Source organism: Thalassophryne amazonica, chromosome 3 (genome assembly GCF_902500255.1).
Source record: "Thalassophryne amazonica chromosome 3, fThaAma1.1, whole genome shotgun sequence".
In the NCBI taxonomy this organism is placed as follows: Eukaryota; Metazoa; Chordata; class Actinopteri; order Batrachoidiformes; family Batrachoididae; genus Thalassophryne; species Thalassophryne amazonica.
In genome coordinates, this window is record NC_047105.1 from 105,215,667 (window position 1) to 105,232,951 (window position 17,285).

The 17,285-nt window shown below is 42.9% G+C and overlaps 1 protein-coding gene across 2 annotated transcripts in view; it reads right to left on the reverse strand.

The window, feature by feature from the left end:
- The window catches only part of cdh4 (cadherin 4, type 1, R-cadherin (retinal)), a 1,030,104-nt gene that overhangs the window by 25,123 nt on the left and 987,696 nt on the right, over positions 1-17,285 (reverse strand). For both annotated transcript variants that reach the window (XM_034167231.1, XM_034167233.1), the window contains exons 13-14: positions 14,376-14,612; positions 6,107-6,340 (exon numbers count right to left, since the gene is read on the reverse strand). In XM_034167231.1, coding sequence (XP_034023122.1) covers positions 6,107-6,340; positions 14,376-14,612 — 471 coding nt within the window. The remainder of the gene's footprint in view (positions 1-6,106; positions 6,341-14,375; positions 14,613-17,285) is intronic.

The following is a 17,285-nucleotide window of genomic DNA, read 5'->3' on the forward strand; positions in this document are numbered from 1 at the left end:
CATGTGAGAGTTGCCAGGAGGCCAAGGTGAATCAACCAGCGGCTCATGGCCCTATGACATTCTTGCCATTGATTTATCCATTTTAGAGCCTAGTCATGGTGGAGTAGAAGATGTTCTTGACTGACATCTTCAGTAAGTACATGTGGGCAGTACCTACCCATGACCAGTGAGCTGCTACGGTAGCTCAAGATTTAGTTATGGAGTGGTTCTCGAGCTTTGGAGTTCTAGCTCAGATACATTCTGATCAGGGATGGAGTTTTGAGAGTGTACTGATCTAGCAGTTGTGTGGCTTTTATAGCATAGAGAAGTGCCGTACCATGCCAATGTGAGCGTTTTAATAGAACGCTTCATGGTCTGTTGCATATGCTGCTGGTGTCTTGGAAGCATGATTGGGGTTCCTGTTAGCCCCAGGTTCTGTATGTTTATAACACTACTTCGCAAACTTCAAAAGGAGTTTATTGTCATATGCACATAGGAACATGTTCCCTGCACAATGAAATGTGTTTACTGCATTTTTACCCATCGTAACTGCCAGTTAGGAGCAGAGGTCACCTTTTTTGGCGCCCGGGGACCCAGCTCCAGATGTATATCCCTGCCCTGAGTCACGAGCAGGGCTGAGCAAACCTTGACCAGCCTCATGACACACTTAACAAACAACAATATACATAAGCCGGTCCGGTACATGAACACATATAAAAGCACACACAAGGAAAGAATTGGGAAAAGAAAAACCTCCATTGCTGCTGTGTTGAACTCACGCAGCACCACTGGAGAGCAAAAAAAAAAAAAAAAAACCCATAGCACAGAAAAACAGTCATAACAAAAAACAAATCACAACAGACGACAGACGACAGCCAAGACTTGGAAGTGTCCAGTGTCCAGACAGACAGCCCGGAAGGCCACACGTGTGGCGTCATCGACAGGCTTTATCTGTCCATCCTGGGGGGGGATCCCAGTCCTGAATCAGTCCACCAGAGTCTCAAGGTCCCACAGTCAACATCTCAGGACTGGGAAGGGAGGGAGGGAGGGTAAGACGAAGAGGCGGGGGAGATGAGGAGCGAGGCTATCAGGAGTGTTCCTCGGGGGGAGGATTTTATCCCAGTGGCCTTGAAGGACAGCTGGTGTTTGGAAACCAAATAGATATCCAGATTAACAGACGCCTGGCAGATTCCACAGTCTGAAACTTCAGAGTGGCTCCCAAATACATCTGAATAGAGGAGATGTGGTCTTACTGATGATCAAAGCAGTTTTCCAGTGTAGCCATTCTCCCCGAGATGGATTCCAATGTGCGGTTGACACCCGCCGACTGAGCTGACACTGCCCTTCCAATCGAATCAATCATGTGGGGCAGCCTGGACGGGCCAATTAATGCCACCTCCACCTTCTTAATTTTCTGGTAAACCAGTGCTATGGCCACCCCACACAGCAGAAACCCGGTCACCACAGCTCCAATAAGTAAACATCTTCAACGTCCTCCACAGACAACGTGTACAGGCACATGACTTGCCACCTCTGCCAGCTGTCCATCACGTAACCCGCCACATGTGTCCCGGCGGTGAAGCAGTCAGAGAAAAAGTGGTGGTGTAATGGGGGATAGTTGGTGTCAGGGTCTGATGACCCCATGTCTACTCCTGTTTTGGCGAAGGTGGTGACCCAACCTGCTTCGCAGGTAGAGGTTGCAGAGGTTGTGAGTCTACCTGCTCCTCTGCAGTTGAGTCTACAAGCGGACCCAGGTGTGGTTGTGCCATCTTTGCTGGTAGATTCTGCTCCGGCGGGGCCTAGTACTTCTTCCCCCCGCTACTGAAGGAGTTGCACTTCAGCGGGCAACTGTGTGTCATCATTCTAATGTTCACCATCTTCCGCCATCTGCAGTGCGTGTGGGTCCTTCCAGACCTGTGTAATGTAGGCAGTACTAATTAGGCTATGGGTTGGAATGGTTTAGGTTGTTCCATCGTCGGGGTGACAATTCAGTTTGTGGGGGTGGATTGTAGCAAGGTGGATAACCTAAATGATTTTCAGCTGGTGGGTTGAGTTCAGCCAATCAGTGCAGGAAAGTGTTTGTATAAAAGAAGGCGGAGTGCGCTCTTTTCTCTCTCGCTCACTGGAGATCAACCGTAGGTCTCATGATTAAGATAGTTTGTCCGCTTACAAAAAGTAGGCTTTACAGGTTTTCTATGTCAACAACATTTAATTGAGTCTGAAAGTAAATAAATATGACATTGGTCACTGGATCCTTGATCTCTTGGACATAAATAAAAATAAATAAAATCTGTACACAGTCCCTGGATCCTAGATCTCTGGACATAAATAAAAATAAAAAAATCTATACATGGTCACTGGATCCTGGGCTGTGGAACTGAACTGTTCAGACTTTGACACTCGTAGTACCTTCCAAGTTGCTCAGTGATGCTGCAGCTACATACAAGACAACCCTACATAATCTTTTGGTGTCTGTCGAGAGATAACAGAACTGCTGAAGGTGGCGACCGATAATAATCAAGTGAGTAACAGTCACCCAACTAACATCTTACACTTGAAGACGACTCAGCACTCTGGTCAAAACAGCTGTCAGAGAACAATGCTCAGCTGTGTACAAAAAACCTGTTCAAGTCAAAGACACTATTTTCCAAAAATGAATCAACGCCTGTTGTTACTGCCTGGTTAAGTCTGTACTGCTCTGCACATGGCAATCAGCATAATGTGACTAATGTTGTATCTTGTACTTGTTTGTCGACACTACTGTAATCACTTTGTCTGTCTGTAAGGTAAGATTTAAACTGTATTGTGTGTAGAGCCTTGGGGCGACTTATGATGTGATTTGGCACCGTATGAAAAAAACTGAATTCAGTTGAATGGATCTGTGTGTCCGGATCTCATGAACCACTTGGCCAAATCCATTCATACTGCACATGTGATTTGCTTGTGATAACATATCAGCATGACATTAATATAAAGGTCAAACGTCAAGGCCAATCAAGGACATCAAATTGTCTGTAAATTCCATTTTTTGCAGTAATTTTGAAACAAAGTGAGGTGGAAGGATGATTGCAAGTGCACATCAATCAGCAAACACAGTACCATCTGATAATCTATACAGTATGTGGTACCATTATGACATCACCAAATGATGTCATGTGACAAATGATGAATTTTTTTTTTTGCAGGAACTTCAAAACAAAGAGGTAGAATGAAGATCTCAAGTGCACGTGAATTAGCAAACAGACTGACATATACTGATTTTTACAAGACATGACATTAAAAAGCAGAATACCATCTTCTGAGCTATATGTGTCGTCATTATGATGTCACCAAATGACATTATGGGACAATATATGATTCAAAAATCATATTTTTTGCAGAAACAAAAAGTTGTGGGATGATTTCATGTGCGTAGGAATCAGAAAATCAGCCATATGCTGATATGTACATGGCAACATGAGGTCACTGTATGCTGTCATGTGACCCAACCAGATATCACGTGAAAAATGTGATGGCATCACGAAAAGTGATTTAATATAGAAGTTTGTGATACAATCCTGAAATTAAGTACACATTCATGATGGTTTTCATGGTGTTAATAATGAGATGGGGGGTGGGGGGATCATGTTTAGGGTTAGGGTTAAAATTAGTGATCGAAGGTTGACTGCATTAAAAAATGTCAACACACATTAGGTAAGAGTTCTTTTCACTTGTCGATAAATATGATTGGATGTTGTAAGTCAGTTAACCTTGCAGCAATAATTATTAATAAAATAGATAATTTATGATACAGTGAACAGATGGAGGAAGCTAATATTTGAAACTCGAGGGTGAATAAAAACTGCGGGTCACAGAGCTTTCACGTATCGTGCACCTGCTTTATGGAATGATCTCCCTACGGCAATAAAACAGTCAGATTCTGTAGAGACGTTCAAGTCCACACTTAAGACGCATTTCTGTGATATGAGGAAGCTAAATCCAGTACACAATACAGCAATTATAAGCTTATGCAGTCTTGTGGGGACATCTCTAGTGGCTGTAGAAGTGCTGTCAGATGTTTGACTAAGAAAAGTAGACCAGTATTTTAATTATTAATTAATTGCTAATCATTTTAAGTAAACTAGCAAATGAAAAGGATCTGTTTAACTGTCACATAAAACAAGTAATAAATGTTTTTCATTTGTGCACTGGAAAGAATATTTTTGGCTTCGCTTCATTGAATGGAACTTCTTTCAAGTCATGCAAATTTTCTTACCATTGCACTCATGGAAATTCATTATTTGTATATTATATAACACCTGAGTGGATCCTTGTCATTTGATTGGTGGGTTGTATGTCACGCGACCTGGATGATTCATACAATTTGCAGTTGTGTTTCATTGACTGTGCAATAGTTATTTTTGTGGCACTATATGAAAAGTGCTATTGCACTCACTGACTACCACGCATGCTCACACTACCGGGGGCAGCATTTAGCTAAACACAGCAGAGTTTGTTTTGCTGGCGGATGACAATTTGAAGGAGCTAACTGACGCTGCTAATTCTTCTAACACACACACACAAAACAAATCCACTAAGCCATCTGGAGGCATGAAGAGCTGTTGGTATGAAAAGCTGTACAAATTTCTGACATGATTTTTCACTGGACTGAGGAAGTACACAAAGTGTTTTTTTTTTTTTTTTGGAAGTACACAATGTCAGTGGACGGCATCACAGACTACATCATTGCAATTTTGGACTCCAATTTAAAGTTTGTGTTGGATTGTTAAGCACCAGTGGAACACCAAAATGTAAGTCCCTTTTCTGTTGTTTATAAATTCATGAAATATCAAATGACAAGGATCTATTTTTAGACAAATAATGAATTTTTTTTTCATTCTTTCAAGGGAACAAATATTTAATTTGGTGAAAGATGTAATGTTCCATCATTCACCTCATGAAATATTTGTACCATTGAACTCTTAAACATTCATTATTTGTATATTATATGACGGCTGAGTGGATCCTTGTCATTTGATTGGTGCTTTGTATGTCACATGACATGGATTATGGTTTGGATTATGCTACATGGATTATGGACATGCTCGCGCACACACATGCACAAGCGTCCACATATGCGCGTGTGCGCGCACCTACACACAAAACAAATCCACTGTACTGTCTGGAGGCTGTTAGCAGGAAGAAAACAAAAGTTGGACTCATTTCTGACATGATTTTTTTTCGCTGCACTGAGGACGTACACAGTCTTTTTTTTGGTAGTTCACGCACGCACAAGCGCCGACCAAGTTGCGTGTGTGCGCGCATGCACAGGGGACAACGACTCTCCCGAGACATAATTTGAATGAGCTAACTGACGCTGCTTGTAAGACACACAGACATACACACACAAAACAAATCCAATGTGCTGTCTGGAGGCTGTGAGCAGGAAGAAAGAAAAGCTGGACTCATTTCTGACGTGATTTTTTTTCGCTGCAGTCGACCGAGCCGGACAATGACATGATGATTTGTCTGAGCTAACTGACGCTGCTAATTCTTGTAAAACACACATACACATACACACACACACACACACACACACACACACACACACACACACACACACACACCACACACACACACACACACACACACACACACACACACACCACACACACACACACACACACACACACACACAAATCCACTCCGCTGTAAGCCGTCTGGATGCATGAAGACCTGTTCACATGAAACGCTGATGTGATTTTTGGCTGGACTGAGGAACTACACAAGGTCTTTTTTTTTTATTACAGTGGAACACCAAAATGTAAGTCCCTTTTTTGTTGTTTATAAATTAATAAAATATCAAATGACAAGGATCTATTTTAGCCGTTATATAAAACAAATAATGAAAGTTTTTACATTCTTTCAATGGAACAAATATTTAATTCGGTGAAATCTGAAACATATCATTCAATGAGGCAAAACCGAGTTGAATGGTATGTTTCAGCTTTCACCTCATGAAATATTTATACCGTTGAACTCTTAAACATTCATTATTTGTATATTGTGCTTGGTACATATACAAATTATAATACATACTGGTATGTTAGTGCTGTGGGTTGGTGTTTCATATTATTATTATACTCACTGAGCAGGACGATGATGCAGATGAGTATAGCAATGATGGCCCCAGTGCCGAGGCCCACAGCTACCACAGCCCCTGTGGTGCTGCAATCGCCGTTCTCATCACAAGGACACACTTTAATTCTGATCACTGAGCGGTTGGACAAAGGAGGGTTCCCCGAGTCGGAAACGATGACAGGAATATCGTACACGCCTGCCTCCAGGTAGGGAATCCTCAGTCTCAGCTGAGCGTAGTCACCTAGAGAGTGCAGGCATGTCAACAAATGAGAGAAAATGATGCAGAGGGTAAAATGTTTAGAGATGAGGGAAGGCAGTAGAAGGGGAAAGGGATGTGAAGGAGAAGAAATGGAAGAAGAAAAGAAAATGAGATTAGAGAGTCTGCTAGAGAGAAATTGTATTTTCTTCACAGCATGACATCGTGTCATCATATGCCTATGTAGGAAGGAATGACAGACCAAATTAAAGCTGCAATATGTGATCAAACAAACTGTTGTCGAAGATAATACAACAAAATCAGAATACGTAACCTTCAGCATCTATCACTTAGTCACGCTAAGACAAGAGCCTCAGCGGGAGAAGAATTCAGGTAAGTGATCAGATTTGTCCTCAAGACAACTGCTGTGATACATCCATCTGTGTGGATTAGGTGACAGATCGGGAGCTCAGGGGACAGAGAGATGAATGAATCTCATTTGTCACAAAGGATAGATCATACGTCAACGCCGGCTGATGGCTGCATCTCTCACTGTGAGCTCTCCAAGACATTGTGTTAAAAGTTAAAACTACTCTCACTGCTCACAGCAATCCCTAAGTCCCCGATTGATGTTGCCAGTTATTCTGCAGTGGGTTTTACATCCCATCTGTTAAGAATGTGGTATCATTCAGTTGGGGAGGAAGAATGGTCATATATCAGTAGCCCTTATTCACTTACAACTGAATGTTACATCACTGCAGCAAGTGCAAAAGCAGTTGTTCCCAAACAATTATGGTCAAAGTAAAACTCTTGGGAGATTTTTAATATTCACATTGACAACACTGATAAGTCTGCTACAGAATTCATGGTACTACTACAGTACTTCAGCTTTCAACAACATGTCAACTTCCCCACTCATACCCATGGTGACATACTGGATTTGGTCTGCTCAACTAGTCTCACACTTCAACTCTTCAGAAACAAACTCCATGCTTCCAATCACCTGGCAATCATTATGAAAACAGATATCCTCATGCCCATCCCAAAAGACAAGGCCTCACCACTAAGGTCTCCCCAACGGATGTCTCCCTCCCTCCATCCCTATTACCACCCGCCCCTGTGTCTCTCCACTCCCCTCACCCTGGCTTCCTCCCTGCCACCTCAAAGGCAGCGCAGTTTTTACTGCTGCAGCCTTCAACTGTCCAAGCTGGGCGGCGCAGGCCCCTCCTGCTGCAGCCTTCACCCACTTTGCCTCAATTCGGATGACGGACTGCTTCAAGTTTAGTGCACATAAACAATGTCAAATGTATATGTGTTGTCTTTAATTCTGATGTGTGTCACTATATGGTAAACAAGTAATAATTGTGCACTTGTGTAATGACAATGACAATAAATCTCATCTCATCTCATCTCCCATTCTCTGTGCTACTAATCATGTCAAATTCTGCAATAACATCCTCTCCATCTGTATTGATCAGGTGGCCCCACTCACTCACTCACACTCATATTCAACCGCTTAGTCCAATTAAGGGTCATGGGGGGCTGGAGCTAATCCCAGCGCGAGGCGGGGTACACCCAGGACAGGATGCCAGTCTGTCACAGGGCCACAAACAGACAAACAAACACAGACACACCCACACGCACACCTACGGACAATTTAAAGATTCCAATCCACCTAACCCGCATGTTTTTGGATGTGGGAGGAAACCGGAGCACCCGGAGGAAACCCACGCAAACACGGGGAGAACACGCAAACTCCACACAGAAAGGCCACAGGTGGAAATTGAACCCATGACATTCTCGCTGTGAGGCAACAGTGTTAACCACAAAGCCACCGTGCTGCCCAGGTGGCTCCCCATTAAAACCAAAATCATCTTCTTCACACACCCATCACCCTAGTACACCTCTCAACTCCAACAAATTAAATCCTGAAAGCACCAACTGGAAAGACTGTAAAAAAAAAAACTGGTTTAACAGTTCACCTTTAAGACTTTACTGACTATCTGCAACTTCACAAGAATGCACTGAGCACAGCTTGGTCCACCTACTACTCCCACCTTATACACTCTGGCTCCATCTACTCCAAGACTCTCTTCTCCACAATAAATACACTTCTCAAACCCACTCACAACACCTCCACATCCTTCACAGTAGATAAATGCAACACTTTCAATTTTCCAAGCAAAAACTGACACCATCTACACCAGCATGTCCACCTCCCGAGCTGTCCTCAGCATTCTCATCGGCTCCGTCCTCCATTACCCCTCAGCATCTGTCTCAGTTCTCCCTGTTGTCCCATTTGGAGCTGTCTAAATTTGTAACACGTATGAAAGGTTCCACCTGCACTCTTGATCCCATCTCAGCTACTCTCAAGGCCCGTCTTCATCTATCCCCTCACTCATCACTGAAATCATAAACTCCTCTCTCAGCTCTGGTTCACTCCCTCAAGCTCTCAAACTTGAGGCTGTCACCCCCATTCTAAAAAATAAATAAATACAATGGTCTAAATCATGACCGACCTCCAGCCAATCTCCAATCTTAAATTTCTGGAATGTGTTGCTGTGGCTTAACTCAAAACCCACCTCACCTCCAACAACCTGTTTGAAATATTTCAATCTGGATTCTGCTTCCAACACAGTGCTGAAACATCCCCCGCCAAAGTCACCAAATGTACTGTCACTGCAATTTCACTGATTAACTGATTCCACCTGGTAAAAGTGATGTTAATCAGTGAAATCACCTGGTGGAGTGGGTGGTTGCAAAAAAAAAAAAACCCTGCACTCTCTCGGCCCTTTCTGGAATGAATACCCCTGTCTGTCACTACAGCACCTTTTGGTCTTTGGGGAGTGAGATTTACTTAACTTCTTGTGCACAGCACCACCTATTGGCCCCATTACACTCAGTATTCAATATTCTGATGTAGTTTTTGTTCACAACATATTGTCTATATTTTCATTGTAATTCCGATATGTATATAACCTGTCTCAATTTCAATTCAATTTAATTATTTTATATAGCGCCAATTCACAACAGAGTGAACACAAAGCAATTCAAAAAACAAAATAAAATGAATTAAAAGATTTTAAAAAAGCACAGTAAAGATAAAAAAAAGCACAGTAAGAGAGTAAAAAGGTATAAAGCATAGTCACATATAGGGATGGGTATTAATAAGATTTTATCGATATCGATGCCATTATCGATTCTGCTTATCGATCCGATTCCTTATTGATTCCCTTATCGATACCTCTTGTGAATTTTGTACTAAAAGTAGACTTTACAGGTTTTCTATGTCTGTCATTGAGTCTTAAAGTAAATAAATATGAAATTGGTCACTGTATCCTTGATTTCTGGACATAAATAAAAATAAACAAAACGGTGTTTCGCTTTGAATTTATTAATTCCGACTGGACTCTATCATTCTAACTTGACTCGTCAGAGAGCCGCGCAGCGTTTGGAGCTGTGTGAACAGAACAGAGGACAATTCTCGTTTCTTTCTTGCAAAAGTGACTCACGATTGACATATTCAGGGATAAAAGCGGTGAAAAACAAAAAAACCTGAAACCCAAAATTAACCCCCAACACCACCTGCCTAAAATGTTTGAATTCTAGAAGCTCTGAAATGCAATCTGGGACTATTCCAGACAATAAACTGCAGTGAGTGCAGCATCCATTTAGGTGAGAAAAAACCCCCAGCTTTCCTTAATCACATTCAATCACTGAAGAAACTAACACATTGAAAATATGGTTTGACTGAAACAAACTGTCATTAAACTTAAATAAGACAGGGATGAAATGGAGGTGTAAGAGTCACTAGGTGTTCACAGGAAACAATTATTTATTTCTGTATGTATGTATGTATTTATTTATTTATGTATGTTCATTGTTAGTTGGTTTTATATTTTCTGCTGTGTTATTTTTGTCTCTTTCTCTAAAATTGTATATAATCATTAGATTAGTTATTATTACTATTACTGTTGTGCTTGCTATTATTATTATTAATATATAAACAAAAATAAATTTAAAGGTGCGTTTACACATAACCAAGACGCGTTACGAATGTCATTTGTGACACATTCCTGACATTCTTAATGTGACTTAACGAATCTGAATATGTTTCTTAATAGTGCGTGTTGGTGCGTGATATTCTTGATACTTGTGGAGCATGTTTTTGCCTGTCAAAAAATCTTCCACGAATGTCACACACCACCCTCATTTCGTCTCAAGTCGTGGAGGTCGCACCTGAGCGTATTGATCCGTCTTGATGAGTAGTGATCCTTAATAGAACGTGACAACGTTCGTACTGGTTCCTGTGATGGTTCTTGGAGCCCAAACTGTCACGCGTTATTACGAAGTGACACGGAAACTGTCAAGTTTTGACACGACTTGTAATGCGGCGTCACATTTCACTGCGCGCCACGACAAATCAGTTTTCTGTCACGTGCGCACAATTAAACTCGGCTCCAAATGTCGTTCCACAGTTCCCGCTGAAGCTCCTCAGGACGCTCCTGCAGGTGTTCCACCTGCTGTTGTAACCGATGAGCGGGAGAACGAGTCTGAGCAACCAGAGGAGCGAGAGGAGACTCATGTGCAGCCAGACATCTCTGCACCTCCTCCAGTCCGGCAGAGGAAGAAGCGTGCGCACAATTAAACCCTGCTGCACCGCATTCAGTTTGATTGCTGACACCAAGTCAGCTAAAAGTCAAATTTCAGTGCTCTTCAGCGCGCTCCTGCAGGTGTTCCAGCTGCTGCATGCACCTGATGTTTGGGAAAATGCGCAAGACGAGACCCGCATGAAGCCACACATCTGGCGCTGTCGTCCTCCGCCTCTCTGCGCCACTCCATGGCACAGAGCCCAACTACGCATGCAGTCACAAAGTTCTTCTGAAAAACTGGAGTGATCTGAATTCGGTTGGATGAATATGGGTGTGTGTGGAGACAATTCACCTCGTTCACAACGTGACAGAACTTAACGATGTGCTGTTACGCGCAATAGCGCGCGATAGCGCGCGATAGCGCGTGATAGCGCGTAACACTATTCTTGACCGTGCGTAATGGTTCCTGATAATTCTCCGGCAACATGTGCCATTAATCGTAATGTGTGGTAACAGGTTGCAGCAGTTTCTGAGGACACCTGACGCCTCTGCCCCGAATAATCACATTCGTGATCAGCAACCAAGAATGTGTACTTCGTGGCATTCATGACTTGTCGTCGTTATGTGTAAACGCAGCATAAAAATATTACAATTTGTAATACATTTGACTCTTTTGCAACAACAAATGCTTGACAGCTGCAACTGCTTAATGCTAATTTTAACATTGAAAAGGCCATAGACATGCTAATGTGTTAGCATCTGTCCCGTTTTTAAATTATAAAATACGAGGTCTATTAGAAAAGTATCCGACCTTATTATTTTTTTCAAAAACCATATGGATTTGAATCATGTGTGATTGCGTCAGACAAGCTTGAACCCTCATGCGCATGCGTGAGTTTTTCCACGCCTGTCGGTTGCGTCATTCGCCTGTGAGCAGGCTTTGAGTGAGGAGTGGTCCACCCCCTCGGCGGATTTTCATTGTCAGGAAATGGCGGAATGATTTGGGCTTTTTTTCCATCAGAATTTTTTCAGAAAATGTTAGAGACTGGCAGCTGGAAACCATTCGAAAAATTTATCTGGCTTTCCGTGAAAATGTTACGGGCTTGGTAGAGAATAAGGAGTGTTACTGTCGCTTTAAGGACGGCCCCCAGCGGCTGTGGGGTGCGCCGCGCTCCGAAGCCACCATCGACAGGTTGAACGACCATTTCATTTCTAAACGGATGGCTGTCTGGATCCGTGACCATCGTGTGCCATTTCTCTGGTTATCACAAGAGCTGGACATCACCCATTTTCTGGCAGATTTCACTTTTAACAAGAGATTTTGTCATGGCGCATCACAATGGATTCGCTACTGGAGTGAGACAAAACCACCTCCGTTTTGGTCTCACAGGATGGCTTTGAGATGGCGTTCAGACAGCTGTCGGTGGTTTTTCCATAGAGTAATTATCCAAGAAATTGTGGATGTGCCTGGACATGCCAGAACATGTCCCGTGAGGCTTCATCACGGCGTTGCTGTATGCCATGCGGCACTGCCGCAACGTGCGAAGCCTCCGCTCCTCTTTCCATGACAAAAACTCCTGTAACAGTAAAATGTGCCGTTCATTTCCAAACTGGACACTGTGTTTTATCCGGGACGTCATCTGACTAGCACAGAAATTGTGAAAAGACGTGGACATCAGCACTTTTTCGGCACATTGAGACAGATGTGCGGTGGAATTCCACGCGTCGCGGCGGTGCCGCATGGCGCAAAGCACATCGTGATGAAGCCTCACGGGACATGTTCTGGCATGTCCAGATGCATCCACAATTTCTCGGATAATCACTTGATGGAAAAACCACCAACAGCTGTCTGAACGCCATCTCAAAGCTGTCCTGTGAGACCAAAATGGAGGTGGTTTTGTCTCGCTCCAGTAGCGAATCCATCGTGACGCGCGAAGCCTCCGCTCGGCTTTCCATGACAAAATCTCTTGTTAAAAGTGAAATCTGCCGGAAAATGGTTGATGTCCAGCTCTTGTGATAACCAGAGAAATGGCACACGATGGTCATGGATCCAGACAGCCATCCGTTTAGAAATGAAATGGTCGTTCAGCCTGTCAATGGTGGCTTCGGAGCGCAGCACGCCCCACAGCCGCTGGGGGGCCGTCCTTAAAGCGACAGTAACACTCCTTATTCTCTACCAAGCCCGTAACATTTTCACCGAAAGCCAGATAAATTTTTCGAATGGTTTCCAGCTGCCAGTCTCTAACAGTTTCTGAAAAAATTCTGATGGAAAAAAAGTCCAAATCATTCCGCCATTTCCTGACAATGAAAATCCGCAGAGGGGGTGGACCACTCCTCACTCAAAGCCTGCTCACAGGCAAATGACGCAACCGACAGGCGTGGAAAAACTCACGCATGCGCACGAGGGTTCAAGCTTGTCTGACACAATCACACGTGATTCAAATCCATATGGTTTTTGAAAAAAATAATAAGGTTGGATACTTTTCTAATAGACCTCGTACATCTAACAACTGTTTCAGAAGGCCATAACAGGTCGGTTTAACATAAAAAAGGTAAATAATACTCACAGCCATATGTTCTTTAGGGTTTTCGTGGGGGAAAACGAAAGAAAAATTAATCAATGAAGCGATCAAAGCACTGCTTCGATCTGCGAATCACTGCTTCGATTGGTTCAAGGTTCAAAGCAAAGCCGTGCTGCAGAAAAGTTGATTACAGACCCGCTGCAGGGTCTGTAATTAATGTAGAGAAATTATAATTTTCCTGACAAACACCCCCAAAGTAACGGCCACTCTGAAGCACCGATAAGGGAATCGTTAAGTAAAAAGGTTATTGATGTCGGTGGATCAAATCATTTCTTAACGATACCTGAAAGGAACCGGTTCTCGATACCCATCCCTAGTCACATACTATGCCAGTATGCTAGCCATATGAAAGGGAAAATAAGTGTGTCTTAAGTCTGGACTTGAAAGTCTCCACAGAATCGGACTATTTTATTGATGCAGGGAGATCATTCCACATAACAGGGGCACGATAAGAAACAGCTCTGTGACCCGCAGACTTCTTATTCACCCAAGGGACACTAAGTAGTCCTGCATCATGCGAACACAAAGCCCAGAGCCGGTATGTAGGGTTTAATTAGATCAGCTAGGTAGGGAGGTGCCAGTCTGTGAACAAATTTATACGGTGCATATCTATTTGATTATTTTCAAGATTCAACAACTATTTAAATACAGTTACTCAAACTCTTAAGCCATGCCTTATCCTGCCTTTTTTTTTTCTTTTTTGTTCGACTGATAACTTACAAACCCAAGTACAATCAGCATTTATAGATCTGACACAAGTTTCAAATAGTCAACACAAAAAAATCACTGTAAGTTTAACTTTGTAAAACTTCAAAACTGTCAAAGCTCTGTGAATCGAAGAAGAAGTAGGTGAACATAACAAAATGGGGCTGTACTGTTTCACAGTGTAATGGTACTATTCATTACCACTGAGCCTTGAAATGGTCCAGTTCCTACGAGCGCTAGGGGGAAAGGATGGCAACTCGAAGACAAACGGTCCAACATTGGGGTCGGCGTCAGCATCAGAAGCTGTGATGTTCACCCTGGAATTGGGCCTTGCACGTTCGCACACTTGGGCCTTCCGAGGTATCAGCACCGGTGCGTTGTCATTGACGTCGATCAGGTAGATCTGAAGGGTTCCTGTCCCGCTGGCTTGAGGGGAGCCTGAGGGGAGGCAGGAGGATACAGAACAGATGGGAGGGAGGAAGCAAGAGTCAGAGAGATCAAAGAAGGCAGCAGGATAAACATTAGTCGCGATGTGAGATAGCAGTGCAGTGATAGAGAGCAGCGTGAACAGAGGGAGTGCAGGGAAGATGAAATGATTTGAGATGCAACCACAAGTGGGAGGGGGAATGCTGAGGAAGCTATAGAGGATGGCAAAGCAATCTTTCATTTTTGAATTAAGAGTTTTCCCACTTGATTCATGTTCAGAACTGGGAGAATGAGCTGTACAGGCAAAACAAAGTGAGAATCAATTGGGAAGAAAGATTTTGTTTACTAAAAGTGTGTGGACAATACTGTATTAGTCTGCAGTGGTGCCGCATCCCAAACCCAGCTGCCACAACAAACGAAAGGACATATTAATGTTTTATTTTGTGAAACTGCAACAATATTGGAGGCGACCATGCTCACATAAAGACTGTTGTTATCCGCGTTCTGCAAAGCCCAGTGAGAACTGAGTCAAAAACATGAGCTCACCATAACTTATTCAGCGCTTCCTACTAGAGCAGAGCAGAGCCAGAGCAGAACAATCCCATCAGGTAGTCAGACATTTTTGATGTTTTATGCATTGCTAACAGAAAAAAAAAAAAAAAAAAAAAATTGAATGTGCTACATTTAGGGTGCAGAACAGACTGAGCCGCCACTTTTTCTTTTGCTTTCAACACTGTACATCCTGGCTGTGAGGAAGCGGCATGTTGTTTTTAAGTGCTTACTTTTAAAAAGCAAAATGAAGCTGAACATGTTTTTCCAGTACATCAAAATGGTGAAAACATTTTAGGGAGGTTGAGCTCCAATGTGTTTTTAAATATTTAACCAGATTAAAACAGACACGCGTGTGTTTGTGGCTGGTTGGAAATGAGGCGAATAAGTAAGTGAGAGAAAATGAGTCAACCATAAGTTTGATAAGTGATTATTCATTTAGTAATGAAGCAAGAACGTCAAACATTCCTCATTCTGTCTTAACAAATGTGTTTTGTTCTTGTTCCATTTTCCAACAATATACTGTAAACATTATTATATGGCTGGGACTCTATGTGCACTCTGACTGGCTGATTTTCAGTCTATTTTCCCATATCAGACCGGTTACCATGACAATCAGTCCAGAACTTGTATCACATTCGTTAGGAACCAGAAAGCTAAAAAAGCCATGAGAAAAGCCAAGTTGGACATGAACATACTCCGTAAAAGGCAGCACGGTGGCTTAGCTGTTAGCGTTGTTGCCTCACAGCAAGAAGGTCATGGGGTTTGATTCACACCTGTGGCCTTTCTGTGTGGAGTTTTCATGTTCTCGTTGTGTTTGCGCAGGCTTTCTCCGGATGCTCCGCTTTCCTCCCACATTTAAAGACATGCAGGTTAGGTGAAATGGAAACTTTAGAATTGTCCAGGTCTCCCTTGCAAACGAGATCTCAATCTCAATGGGACTTACCTGGTAAAATAAAGAAATGAAAAATATCTAAATAGCATCTGAAAAAACACACACTGAAAGCTTACCAGCTAATGACCGGGCCATCTGTTAGCAACTTCTTCATGGAGGTGAAGCAAACAGGTCTGACTACAAGCCATCAGCAGGCAATACCATAAGTTTGCATGTTTATATATATAATAGCTATATACGAGGTCTATTAGAAAAGAAACCGACAGTTTTATAAAAATATATATGGATATGGATTTGAATCACGTGGGATTACACCAGACATGCTTGAACCCTCGTGCGCATGCGTGAGTTTTTTCACACGTGTCGGTGACGTCATTCGCCTGTGGGCAGGCTTTGAGTGAGCACTGGTCCAGCCCTCTCGGCTGAAATCCTTTGTCTGAGACGCTGCTGGAGACGGCGCACGTTGCTTTATCAAAATTTTTTCAGGGCCTGTGAGGGATATCCGAGTGGACACTATTCGAGAAATTCTGCTGGTTCTCTGTGAAAAGTTTAACGGCTGATGAGAGGTTGTGGAGTTTCTTTCACTTTAAGGACAGCTCACAAAGCGGATCGGCGCAGCGCGGTCGGAGGTGGCGTCCCTCTGGCTGTTTCGAGCTGAAAACTTCCTAATTTAATGAATTAGGCTGGACTATTGTAATTCATTATTACCAGGTTGTCCTAAAAGTTCCCTGAAAAGCCTTCAGTTAATTCAAAATGCTGCAGCTAGAGTACTAGCGGGGACTAGAAGGAGAGAGCATATCTCACCCATATTGGCCTAGAATAGAATTTAAAATTCTTCTTCTTACTTATAAAGTTTTGAATAATCAGGTCCCATCTTATCTTAGGGACCTCATAGTACCATATCACCCCAATAGAGCGCTTCGCTCTCAGACTGCAGGATTACTTGTAGTTCCTAGGGTTTGTAAGAGTAGAATGGGAGGCAGAGCCTTCAGCTTTCAGGCTCCTCTCCTGTGGAACCAGCTCCCAATTCGGATCAGGGAGACAGACACCCTCTCTACTTTTAAGATTAGGCTTAAAACTTTCCTTTTTGCTAAAGCTTATAGTTAGGGCTGGATCAGGTGACCCTGAACCATCCCTTAGTTATGCTGCTATAGACTTAGACTGCTGGGGGGTTCCCATGATGCACTGAGTGTTTTTCTCTTTTTGCTCTGTATGCACCACTCTGCATTTAATCATTAGTG